Consider the following 13,109-nt stretch of genomic DNA (forward strand, 5'->3'; position numbering starts at 1 on the left):
GGTGGAACTCCTGCAGGAAGGACTGAAGTGCTAGAGCCTGGGGCCTCTCTGATGGTGACACTGCTCAAGCCTTAGCAGGGGTGCGCGGACACCACTGTAGACATCCCCTCTCTACAAGATTAAACAGACACGGAAATCTAGAATGGGACAACCAGCCAGGATCTGTTTGAAGCATGTAGTAAGGAGTTCCTGTGTGGGACGTGAGGATGAACAGTGGGCATGCAGGAGGACGTCCAACCTCAGGGCAGCGGCCAGTGATGCATCAGTGCAGTGTTCACAGGGAATGATGTGCAGGACAAGGACTGCAGGTGGATGTGATTAGTGTACTAACCTTGACACATACAACTGTACATATATGATTTCACTTAAAAATCATATTGTATTAGGTATCTTTGAATACTCTATATGGAGACATTATTTTTGTTGCCCTCACTCTCCCTAATCTGGAATGGCTCAGGCCTGCAGACAGACCAATGACGAGGGGACAGCTCTGACCTCTAACTCCCATGCCTGTCAGAGCTGACAGGTCACAGTTGCCTCAGTAACTGTTCTTACAATTGAACTAATTGACTCTGCAATGATTATTCCTGAGCAAGGAATTTAGAAACTTGAAGCCTGGCTATTCTAACAATACAACAACATTGAGGCTTCTTTAGTTCTATCAAGCCTGGGGCTTGTGGCCCAAGACCATGGGGCTATCCTCTCTCAGGTAATGGGACACTGCCCACCTCTGCTCTGCCCTCCTTGCCCTCCTTCATTGTGGGCGAGGACAAGCTGGCTGGAGGGAAGGGTGCTGCCCTATGACTGCCCCTGCGTCCTGGTTTTACCTGGGCACGGTGCAGCCGCTTAAGTTCTTCCTGCTTGGCCTGTCTCCGAGCTGCCTTCTGCACACGCCGGGTCAGCTTGGCGTTCAGTTCCTCCTCCGTGTAAGTTCTTAACTGGAGAGAACAAGAGAGTTCCTCAGCTGGGTACAGAGACGGGCCTGAGAATGCTGGGCACGGAGGGCACTGCTGCAGTTTGCGAGTGTCTGCAGGGAGAACAGGTGGGCAGGCGTGCGGAGACTCCCGGGCACACCTCAAGTTCCACAAGTGAGGTGCTCCCCTACTGTGACAGTGACAAGAAGCTTGGTGGAAGACTGGGAGTTAACGCTCCTGTTATCCCTGAGTCCACCTGTTTCTCATATATGGGCTTTATATAAGGTAAAAATATTGGTGAGGTGTCTCCCATGCCTCCTGCTTCTAGGAGACATACGGGGAAAGAAAAACCGGGTCCTTTCGCTTTCTTGTTTGGTATCAAAGCCACTTTCTTCAGGTCAGCAATATTTATAAGTTTCTTATAAGAAGTAACATTGGAAGTAGAGAAACAGGGATGGTTCTATTTTAAGTCTGAGTGAACCCCAAACTAACTAATATTCTGAAGGAGGAACTACGGAGGTGGACCTGGCCCGACTCCGGGTCTGCCGTAGGTGGGGCTGTCTCAGCCAGTGCCATCAAGACTTGAGGGAGGCAGTGGCCAAACCCACTGCAGTCCCACGGATGAAGCCTCCTGAGCAGCTAGCTCCACCCGCACACACAGGCAGCAAGTGCCCATGGCTGCAGCCAGAGCCTAGAAGGAACACGGGGCCACACTGAGAGGCAAATGTGGGGGGCTTGCCGCTATTCCTAACACCACGCTTACTGCCTATGAGAAAATAAAAAAAGAAGACTTTTATAGGCTTTAAAGGACACTTCCAAATTCAACTCAGGAGTCTATTCTAATGATCTAATATTAAGGTGTGTATTCTAATAATCTAATAATCAGGTATGTATTATAATATCTTTATTCTAAGAGCACAAGGACAGTGGACAGTCAGCTGAGCAGGCAGACCCTACGGGTGTCAGTGTGTTCTGGTGTCACAGGCATGGCACTTTGAAGGTCAGGGACCAAGGACTCGCGAGTTCCCACTCCTGCAGCGACCAGTCCCAAAGGGCAGCCCTGTCGCCTCAGGCACTCAGACCAACCCTACCACATGCACTCCAGCCAGCAAAGAGCAGGGCACGTCGCCCTCTTCCTCTGTGAGGACACAGCTACAGAGGGTGTGTGGCGAGTGCCTGTGACCACTCCATGCACACACAGTTAGTGAGGTGCGGCTGCTGGGCTGGGCCTGGGCCGCCCCGTGGTTAATTACAGACAACGCATGCAGCAGTGACTGGCCAGCGGGAATGAGATACTACCTTCGGGGCATATGATCTCCTGAATGCCAAGGTGTGTGGCACGTAAACCATCTTTTAGGGGGACGGCAACGGAAAACAAAACAGAACAGTAACAATGATAATTAAAAACAACACAGAAATGGAGCAACATCAACGTTTAAGACAAACACACAGACTAGAATGCATGGTTACTTTTCACGATGCCACACGGGAGAGTGCAGGAGAGACCTGGGTTGTGGACACTCATGGCCGTGCCCAGCAAGTCCTATTCCAACTAAGGCCTGGGTTATTTTTCTACCAAGGAGACCGCTTCCTCCTCGTGCCCCAAACCTTCTCTTTTCCTTCTCTATCTCCTTCCTGTATCCTACAACGAGGGATTTAAATATGTGCATGTAGATGCTATTCCTCCTTTGGAGCCCCTTTGCTTGTGGATGCTCAGACTGCTCCTTCCTGTTGGTGCTGCAGGTGCTGGATGGGGGATGAGTGGTGGGGAGCTCCTGTCGCCAGAGAAACAGACACAGCGAGCAGGGAGTCAGCGCAATGTTCTCCTTTAAGAGGCTCTCTCCTGCAGGGCTCCTGGGCAGGGTGGGGCTGCCTGGTGGGCTGCCAGCCACCTGGGGTGGGGGTAGGTGGGGTGGGGGGCCACTTCTTGAATACACAGAGTGAAAGGGACCTGAAATAGCACAAATAACTGATATTTATCAAAAGCGTTTCAGGCAGTCATTGTAACATTATGCTCCAGGAAGCCTTGCGCAGTGGCTCAGAGCTGAGCAGCTGCGTGCACCCCCCAGTTTCTCAGCGGCCCCATTCCATGGTCAAGAGGCTGTCAGAGATGGAGGGGGGAGGGATGGCTGGGGACCTGGCTGCTTCTCCTGAAGGAGGGGGGCCCCTAGTGCGGGGCCTGAGAAGAATGAGCTAACTTCCTAGTGGTGATGTTTTTTTTTTTTTAATTAAATTGGAGCATGTTGGTTCTACCTGTCACACTGACTCATCTCTCCCACCAATCATCATAAAGAGGAAGAACTTCATGATCAGAACAAGCCAGTTAAAAAAAAAAAAGACAGACGGCTTCCCCCGTTGGCAAGTGAAAGACTCCTCAGAAGCCACGTGACGGCCACGTAAGAAGTGGCACTCAGCATGTGTGCCAGGCTGACATGGGGCGGTCACCACTGACGTCTGTAGGAAGGGCGCACACTTAGCAGAGGCAGTGCCAGTGCAGGCAGCCTGTCACTCAGCGTTTGCCATGATGTTTCCTTCACTAACAGAAACAGTGGAGAGATCTGGCCACAAAAGCAACCACAGATGGAAGTTTCTGACCAAAGGCCTGGTGTTGGGCCTGTTTGTGCTGAGGCACAGTGAGCCTGGGACCACACTCTCCTCAGCAGACCCCCCGTTAGTACCCCTTTCAAGACCTGTCAGGCCCCACTGTCAGAATGTGTTTAGGAACCACACATACACCCAGAAGCCCTCAGTTCAGCACAAACGCCACGGTGTGGGAACATGAGACAGGGCGCACCAGACACCAGGTCCCTGGGTGGGGGGAAGGGTGCACACAGGATCCCAGCTGTGACCCAGCTGTGACCCTGCTGTGACCCAGAATGGTCTGGCCGGGCTACGGGGAAGCTATGCAGACGGCTGGGGCGGGATGGGAGGCCTGGCTGTCTAGGTGTCCTGCTAGGAGAATGGACAGAGACAGAGCTGACATAGCCAAGGGGGTGAACAGATTAAGAATGAGATGAGAACTGAAAAGTTGTTTCCTCTGGGTTGCTATGTTACTAAAAGAGGGACTGAACCCAGCTAGGAGGAGGGGCTGGACACGGCCCTGCCATCGCCTCTCCGAAGTCAACTCACAGGCAGACTCAAGTCTGAGCCTGGGGAGCCTCATAAAGAAGGTCCAGATGTTCTGGGGAAGTTTTTCATTCAAGAACAGGAGTTGAAGGAAGCTGGGCTGACACCCTGGACAGGAGGGTGAGTATGTGCTCAGGGCTAGACAATGGAAATAGAGTAGAAAGGCTCCCACCCAGTCCTGGCCGGGCCCTGGGCACGAAGAACCTTTCTCCTGCCACTCTGGGAACCAGGGATTCGGCCGCCTGTGGGATTTCTGGGGACACAGAATGGATGGACAAGCCTGGGCTGCCTCCTGAAGACAGGAGTCTGTGGGCATGCATTCCCGTCTTCACCAGAACTGAACACTGGGACTCTTGCCATGGAAGCAAACAAAACCCTGAGTGACAACCCTTCTATGGCTCCTGCTTGGACCACTGGGCGAGGGTCAGGACCCAGCTGTGTCCACCGTATCCCAGCCCTGCTCTGGGAGCTGCTTCCTTCGCCCCACCATCACAGACTAACTCAACAGAGGAAGGAAGGAGTCCAGGTCCCGACCCCCGAAGCCCCACAGCTGACCAGGCCTGCATACCTCTCGTTTGGACTTCTGGGAGGCCCTCTCGAGGATGTCATCGCTAGAGAGGTCAGAGTCTTCGGAAAAACTCAGCTGGCGCCGTAGCTGCAGCTCTGAGGAGACGGGAAGGGGCAGAGTGAGGACAGTGACCAGTGCATCTGCCCTGCGGCACTCTCCTGACTTCTGCACTCACGGAGGCAGCTCAGGGGAGTGCGGTGCAGGTTTGGTTTCTTTTCAGTTTCAGTGACTCTGTCCCCACACCAGGGAGCCAGGGGCTTGGAGGCCAACATCTGTGTAGGCAGGGGCAGACTGACACTGAGCGGATGGACCCTGGACCCCGGCAGCACTGCCCCCCTTTGGGGCGACGATGCTTCGGGCAGCGCACACGCCTCCTGGCTCCCTCACACAGCCTTGGGCTGTTTTTCAGGGGTTGTTCTGTTAGGCAGAGGGTGCTCTGTGAACCCAGGCTCAGTCTTCTCCCTATTGTCAGCATAGCTCTAAGAACCCCTGGGGGGGGGGGCAGCTTGGGGACAGGACCTTTCAAAAGGAACCAAATGACCGAAGTACGCACACCTTACACTCTGCCCCAGGAAGGCCCTGGTGCCGTGGTTACCTGCTTGCATGACTGGAGACATCCTGTGCTTGCCAGAGTGCAGGGTGGCACCACTGGAAGGGGTGCTGGAGCAGGACTTGCCATCCCCCTTCTTCTTGTCCTTCTTATATCCATAGAAGACTGACTTCCATAAGGACCGGGGCTTGGCGGCTGCCTCCTCCAGGAGATCTGGGCTGGGCTTCTCAGGGGGCTGGCCCTCCCCTTTGGATTTCCTCTCCTTCTTGTTTCTGCGGGGGGAGAAGAGGGATGATTTCTTCTTGCTCTTCCCGCTGGAGCCTTCAGAGGAGGTGACTGATCCGTCTGGGGCCCCTGAGTCCGATACAGAGAGGATCTCTTCACTGGTGGCTTTGTGTTTCCAGGTGGGCTCCTCGGGGCCTTTATGGACTGGGTGCTTTGGGGAGTCGTGGGCAAGGGCTCTGCTCTTGGAGGGTACTGTGGAGGCACTGCGGTAGGGGCCCTCTGGGGGCCGGGAGGCACCAACCCCCATGTCCATCTCCTTCATCTGACTCAGCTGCCTGGCCATGGCATCCCTCAGTGCCTGGCTCTTCACGGCCTTCTCCCTGGCGCGCATGCGCTCCTCGGCCAGCTCCCTGGCTTCTGGGGAGATGACAGGCAGCCCCCTCTGCTGGGGGGGGCCCCCGCTCTCCAGAACAGGCAGACTGCCGTTCTCCCCGGTGAGGGGAGGGTGAACAGGCTTCTTGGAGAGCAGCCCGCAGGACGGGGGTGTGAAGAACTTCTCCTGCAGACTGGAGTCCTCGGTCCTGTCATCGTAAGTGTCCTCTACATCATCAGCAAAGGGGATCTCGTCCACACTCTCCACAAATGATTTCCGTACCTCCTCCCGGGAAGGCTGGGTGGGTTCCCGGGGGAGCCGCATAAAGGTGGCAGGTGGGGGCGGTGGGATCACTGAGGCCATGGGCTCAGTTTCCTTATGCTCACAAGTCTGATAAGGCTTCCTTTGAAGAGTTGCAGGTTCCTCGTCCTGGGGTGGGGGCGGGGGCGGACTGGAGGGTGGGGTAAGCATGGTGGAGTCTGAGGTGTTGAAGCTCTGGCTGCCCAAGGTCTTCATGTTGGAGGAACTCCCATGGAGGCCTAGCCCCGAGCTGCTGGACAGGTCCCTGCGCTCCTCGTGGGAGCTCTGTAGCTCTCTTTCAGATGGGGACTTGGGGGCTGGGAGAGAGGGCTGGTCACCGTCTGACTTTGGCAGGCCCAGTCTCTTGGGAACGGGCGGAGCTTTTAGAAGATGGAGTCCCTCACCCTGAGGGGACTTCTCCACTGAATAGGACTTCAGGGACCCTGGCTTGAAGACAGGCAGTGGGAAGCTGTGCTCAGGCCCCTTGCTGTGGTCCACGGGCGTGAGCCCGAGGCTGCGGCGGATCTCAGCACTCTTCATCCAGAACTCCGCCACCAGGTCGTTCCGCTTTGGGGCCTCATCCACGGCAAGACGGCTGCCCAGTCTGTCTTCGGCGTCCCCTTGGTCCTTGACATGCAGGTGGGTCAGGGGGGTGGATGTTTTAGCTGGAACAGGCTGGAAGCATATGGGGGACTTGGTGGGGGATGGGACGGTGGCCTCACAGGAAGGCTGAGGCTGGGAGCAAATAGGGAGCGGGGTGGTGGTGGAGGGGGAGGTGGCCAGCGGGGACAGGCCCTGGGCGCCAGCAGGGGAGGCAGGCGCCACGGCTTCCATCAGAGCTGCCGGCTGGGACCGGATGGGAGCAGGCACGGTGCTCTTGTCAGTGGGAACTTCTGTGCTGGGCTTTGCTTTGGGGACCAAAGGCTCTGGGAAAAAGTGCGGCTTGGGGGACTTCACCTCAGTGACCTCAGAAGGGATTGGGGTCTGGGCACCCTATGGACAACAAAGACAGACGGAAGCAGCTCAGAGAGCAGGGACTTAACAGTCAGCAAAAACCCCTGGGGGAGCCTTCTCTCTCAGAAGGCCCGTGCTTGTTGAAGTAAGCCCCATCTCCACCCTTTAAGCTATTATCCCAATGGTTCCAGCAGAACCTTTCTCACTTTCTGCCACTTTGAACTGCTGTACTTAGGTGAACAGCTGTTCAAGGTGGAGCCCACCTCAATCACATCCTGTGTTCTACATACATACATTCAAGTGGACACTGGCCAGAGGCCAGGGTGGGCTCAGCTCCTGCTGCCCCACTATCAGCCCCAGAACTCTGAGACCGCGGACACAGAAGCACAGTGGCCGACATGGTACGAGGATACAGAGTAGCTGCTTTTACAGCCTGGACTCCACTGTCCTCCCCGGGAGCTCGAAAACCTGGCACTTTGCAAAAACCCGACTCCCGCCCTCCTACCACACATGTCTGTAAAGCTCCCTACCTCACACATAAAAAAATTGCCAAGTTCGTCTCGTTTCCTAGATTCCAAAGACTGGATCAAGGGAACCCAGTCTCGAGTCTGCACTTCCCTCCCTAACCTTTCCTCCAGGACGTACTTTCCACAACACGTCCCATGGGACATACTGTTAAGATGTGTTTACAAGGTAGTCTCCCATTTGTGGTTCACATGCCACGGGTAATCTGAATAAAGGTTTTTAATTTTAAAACTCATAGCTGATTTAGCCCTGGCCAGTTGGCTCAGAGGTAGAGCATCGACCTGGTGTGTGGAAGTCCCGGGTTTGATTCCAGGCCAGGGCACACAGGAGAAGCGCCATCTGCTCCACCCCTCCCCCTTCTCCTTCCTCTCTCTCTTCACCCCTCTTGCAGCCAAGGCTCCACTGGAGCAAAGTTGGCCTGGGCGCTGAGGAGGGCTCCATGGCCTCCACCTCAGGCACTAGAATGGCTCCAATTACAGCAGGGTGGATCCCAGTCGGGTGCATACAGGAGTCTGACTGCTTCCTGGCTTCTAACTGTGGAAAAAAGAACAACAAAAAAACCAAAAATCCGACAAAAAACTCATAGCTGATTTTAACATAATATTAAGAAAAAAATGCTTCTGTCATATCAAACCAATGATTCCATAAATACAGATTCTATAAATACAGTGAGAGGAGGGGGGATAGATAGATTCCTACATAGTCTACGGCCATACCACCCTGAACGCGCCCGATTTCGTCTGATCTTGGAAGCTAAGCAGGGTCAGGTCTGGTTAGTACTTGGATGGGAGGGAGATTCCTACATACACCCTGACCAGGATCCACTGGCAACTCCACTTGGGGCTGATGCTCAAATCAACCGAGCACTGGCTACAGGAGGAAAAAGGGGGAGAAAGGGGTGAGGGAGCAGAAGAGAAGCAGATGGTTGCTTCTCATGTGTGCCCTGACTGGGAATCTAACTTGGGACGTCCGCACGCTAGGCCAACACTCTATCCGTTGAGCAACCAGCCAGATCCTAGTCCTGTTTTTAAAGGCCCATAGCACAAGAAGCAAAAAAAAGGCTCGCACCAACAGAAATCAATATGTCCATGTAGGGTGCCATCAGCTCTGTTCCCTCCAGTGAGCCCCATCTTACCTCTGCCATGGGGCTGTGGAGTGGGGGGAACAGAACAGCTTGTCCCAGAGGGGCCTGGGTGGGGCTGGAGATCCGGGAGGGGCCTAAAAAGAAGAGACAGAGGTTGACACGAGAAAAGCCCCATTCCCACGTAGGGTGCCTCTCCCAGTCAGCGCTGCAGTGGGGTCCAAGTGATAGCTGGTGGCCTGCAGAGATGGAGAGGAGAACACAGGGAGCATCTGCCCCAGCGTCCACAGGCACCTCTGCTGTGTCAGAGTGCTGGCTTTTCATCGGATATACGGTCTTTGTCCCAAGTTTTGAGCTGTCCCTTCCTTCTATGCTCTCATAGCCCCAAATAACACACAGTGAGGGCTGCTAGTAAAGCCACGCGCAGGGCCCACACACGGGGGGCAGGGGTGCAGCCAGCCTGAGGCTGGCGTGCCGTGCGCTCTGCTGCACAGTCTGCACCCGTGGTGCCACGCATCCTCACGCACTCGCAACAGGAATCCCGGGGGTGGCTCCTGCCACAGTGCACTGACCTGACTTGTGCTGTGGAGCGGCAAGGGGTCGCTCTTCCTCATCTTCTAAGACCTTCAGCTCTGGTTCCACTCCTGCCACCACTAGGTGCCGCCTACAAACCCCTGTTTCAGCCTCTGACGGGATGTCATCAGACCAGTGCTGATCTGGCAGAGGGAAGGGGCACAGAACATGAGTGTGGCCACACGCATGTCCAGCCTCCTGCCATCCACAGAGAGCAGCGCGACTGCCGCCGTCTGGATGGCTCTGTGCCCTCGCTGGGCCCTGCCTGCCAATCCCCACCCAGCTCTGACGCCAGCCAAAAGAACACCCTCTGCATGGCGCTCTTTTCAAGCCCGTGATGCTCCACATTCTTCTGACACATGGCCAGAAGACAGAGGGCAGGCCATGGCAGAAAACAGGACAGTGGCCATGCCCGTGGGGGCACTTCTCTCCCGTTGGTGCTGCCCAGCCCTGCTGCCTCCACCACAGCTGCGTGCCCTCAGTGTCGTGCCTGGACCACCCCTGTCCTTTGTCCCAGCCTTGTCCCTTGCCCCTTGTTTCCAAGCCAACCAAACTATAATTCTGGAAACACCCCCTCCGTGCATCTATCTTCTGGGGGGCATCTGGGCTAAAGGCTCAGTTTTTCAGCCACACGGCAGTGATGCAGGCTGTCAAACGGTGACTTGTGGGCGGGTGAAGGGACGTACACTTGAGTTAGTGGCCAAACGAGGCTGCCTCCCCAAGTCCCTGCTTTTGTTTAATGTGTATTGTTTTTATCTTCCCTGAGTTCAAAGCACTCTGGCCTGCCCCCCAGTGGGGGCCAGGGTGGTCACCATGGTAGAGAGGGGAGGCCCTGGGGTCCCTGTACCGTCGTCCAGCTCAGCACCCGTGTCCCCGTTCTCTGCGGCCTCCCCTCCTATCTCGGCCGGCTCCGAGTCCACATCTTCCTCCAGGTCATTCTCGTCCAGTGGGGCTGGAAAGCAGAACAGCAGAGGAAGAAGAGGACGGACAGGAGGACAAGTGGACTGCCTCTGTGGGAGGCGCGCTGTGATGTGAGGGCCACCAGAAGGGACAGGACAGGCTCGGAAGGGCCTGGGTTTGGACCCCAAGCAGGAGTCAGTCAGACCTGGGCCTTCCTGCCACCTGGGAGTCACACTTCTCTGCTCTCAGGCCAGTCAGTCACCTTTTCTCCAGGGGCTGCAGCGAGAGCCCCTCACTTGAGGACAGGGGATGCTGCTTGCCCAGGCCCAGCAGGCACCCGCTGCAAGCTTAGGAGCAACTACGGCCTATAGGCCGGGCCTAGTGTGGCCACCTCACATGCTTGGAGTCGTTTTGTACAGAGGGGCCGTTTCTAGTTCCTGTCGGTGAGAAAGCAGAGGCCCAGGCTACTGAGGAGACTTGTCAGGGCATGGGCTAGCTGGCACAGTGCTATGCGTCAGCAAAACCACTGTTGGAGGGGTGACCAGCAGGGCTCCCAGGCCTTTGCACCTCCCTCTCAACAGGAAGACATGGCAGCTTTGCTTGGGATAATTTAGAAAAATGTTTTCCTAAAGCATGAGAGGGAGAGAGAAGGGGCAGATGTGGAGTTTATTTTCTGGAATCAGGACTAGCCCTTCTGTGCTACAAAATGAGGCAAAGCTCTAGCTGACTTCACTTCTCCTGAGGAGCCAACCCCCTGAGAAACACACACACACACACACCTGCTCCCCCCCTCTGCATACCTAGAATTCACACCCATAGTCTGGAGAGAAAGCAGTGGAGAAAGCCACGATCCCTGCTTTAAAGGATTCTGGAAACACCAGTGCTGCCCAGGACTGGCCAACCCACTGGTCAGAGGTCCTAAGGGGTTCTTCTAGGGTGTGAAACACAGCCACCTTCAAATCTTTCTTAAAGGGTTTCATTTCAGAAAAAGGGCTATGTTCTGGTCTGCACATACAATGGCCTGAGGACCAAAGCCCCGGAGAGGTAGGTGGCAGAGGACCTGGGGGCAGTAGTGCAGGACAGACTTCCAACAAGGCTGTGCTGAATTTGGGAGGCGGCCATGTAATGTCGTCTCCTCCCATGCCTGCTGTGGTTCAAACACGGACTGCAGCCACTGAGGCTGTGTGCACTGAAGGTCAGGGACATGTCTGGCTTTGGAGGAGGGGAGGGGATGGGGCACTCTGAAGGTTCTAGCAATGTTTTCTTTCTTTCCCTCTTTTTAGTGAGAGTTGGGGAGGGGGACAGACAGACAGGAAGGGCGAGAGATGAGAAGCATCCACTTGTAGTTGTGGCACCTTAGTTGTTCATTGATTGCTTTCTCCAATGTTTTATTTCTTCATCCAGATGACACGGGTCTCTGTTTCAATGATTATTTAAGCTGTGTCTCACCACTTTGTGTACTGAGCTTACTAAACAGGCTGCTGGTTTCACGTCTAGTTTTGAAGAACAAAGGTCTAGAGTGATAGATAGTCCAGGTTTCGGGGAGGGACAAAGGGGAGTGTTTCAAGGTAAGTTCTAGGCTGGCCAGAGGTTACTGTCACATCCCTCCTCTGTGAGAGCAGAGTAGCCCATGGGCCTGGCAGCAGGGTGACTGCCTATGACAGTGGCATCTGCTGGGAAAATACTGGGGAAATTGTTCCAGCATCTCCACAAGTAGAAAAACTGTGTGCGGCATCGTGGTCAGGCACACAGGAAGTCAGGCATCACGCTGGGGGCGGGCGCCTGGGGACAAACCGGGCTCTGTCTCCTCACCCTGGGTTCTGTCTGGAGAGTAAGTTCACGGCTGCACTGCACCACTGCAGACAGTGCTCCGCCCCTGGAATCTTTCCCCTTCGCAATCACCCTGACTCGGTGGGAACAGAACCTGGGCCTGTTGTGGAGAGGGCTCATGATGGCAACGTGTGTGCTCGAGTGACTGAGTGCCTCTGGGCATCGCACTGTAACTCTGCACTGTTGTCGGTAAGCACACGGGAGGCCAGGCCCTGGTAGCCTGTCTGCACCGCACACAGCACACTGCCCGGCATCAGCCTCAGTCCAAGTCTGATGCTCGCCCGCATGTGTTTGTCATCTAGAGTTTGTGCCAAAACCCATGTGACGGAAAGGCAGACAGGTGAGACGTCTACCATCCTCGGAGCGCCTTGAGAAGAACCGTGGTCACATATCAACACAAACAGGTGTGAGTGTCAGTGCAGCACTGGATGCTGAGATGCAGCTCAGGGGTGGAACTGGGGTTAGTTACCATGGAGGGCAGGGTGCCAGAAGCTGTTACATACTACACAAGCCGGAAGTCATCCCTGACATCTCAACCTTGCCCATCCTCCTAGAGACACATACTACCTGACCAGGAGGCAGTGAGCCACGGTCCGCACACTGAGCTGGGGCTCTGGCCCGGACCTCCCCGCAGGAAGGTGCCACCTGGCGGTGCGCTTGCCCACCCCTGCTGCTGCCTGTGAAGCGCGGGCACAGGACCCCCGAGCTCCTCCCCCCCAGACGTGACTGTTGGCACAGTGGTTCTGGACCATGGCACCCTGCTCTTCCCTGGGTGTCTGGGCTGCAGGACACTTCTGACTGTCTCGGGGTGGGGTGGGGGGCATGGAGGCTGCACTGACGATTACCAGGCTGATGGCCGGGATGTTAAACATCTTCCAGTGGAAAGGACTGTCCTGCCCTGAACACCAGCAGCCCCTAGCTGAAAAACACGTCTCCAGACAACTGAGGTTTCTTAGCTATCTCTTGGCCCAATTCCTTAAAGAGACACCCACATCTCAGCTGAAGACCCCGCTGATGCTATGCCTAGTTCACCCAGCCTGTCCTCTGCTTTCAGCTGAACCCCTGCCACCCTCCACTCTGCCCTCAGCACCGGTGAATGCTCCATCAAGCCCCTGAGCACTGACGGCCTCCTACTCTGATACGTCAGTGGGTCTTTGGAATATTAACAGATTCCTTTACTTCTGCACTTG

General features: G+C 55.5%; 1 protein-coding gene across 19 annotated transcripts in view; it reads right to left on the reverse strand.

The window, feature by feature from the left end:
• The window catches only part of MICAL3 (microtubule associated monooxygenase, calponin and LIM domain containing 3), a 226,614-nt gene that overhangs the window by 34,543 nt on the left and 178,962 nt on the right, over positions 1-13,109 (reverse strand). For 15 of the 19 annotated variants that reach the window (XR_010725999.1, XR_010726000.1, XM_066234478.1 and 12 more), the window contains 7 exons: positions 10,037-10,141; positions 9,189-9,332; positions 8,671-8,753; positions 5,204-7,049; positions 4,609-4,703; positions 2,214-2,264; positions 828-938 (listed from right to left, as the gene is read on the reverse strand). Coding sequence is in view for 17 of the 19 variants with exons in the window: in XM_066234478.1 (XP_066090575.1) it covers positions 828-938; positions 2,214-2,264; positions 4,609-4,703; positions 5,204-7,049; positions 8,671-8,753; positions 9,189-9,332; positions 10,037-10,141 (2,435 nt within the window). In the remaining 2 variants the exon portion in view is untranslated. The remainder of the gene's footprint in view (positions 1-827; positions 939-2,213; positions 2,265-4,608; positions 4,704-5,203; positions 7,050-8,670; positions 8,754-9,188; positions 9,333-10,036; positions 10,142-13,109) is intronic. The other 4 variants (XM_066234480.1, XM_066234479.1, XM_066234470.1 and 1 more) reach the window with 2 other exon arrangements.

The sequence above is a fragment of the Saccopteryx bilineata genome, chromosome 6 (assembly GCF_036850765.1).
Source record: "Saccopteryx bilineata isolate mSacBil1 chromosome 6, mSacBil1_pri_phased_curated, whole genome shotgun sequence".
NCBI lineage: Eukaryota > Metazoa > Chordata > Mammalia > Chiroptera > Emballonuridae > Saccopteryx > Saccopteryx bilineata.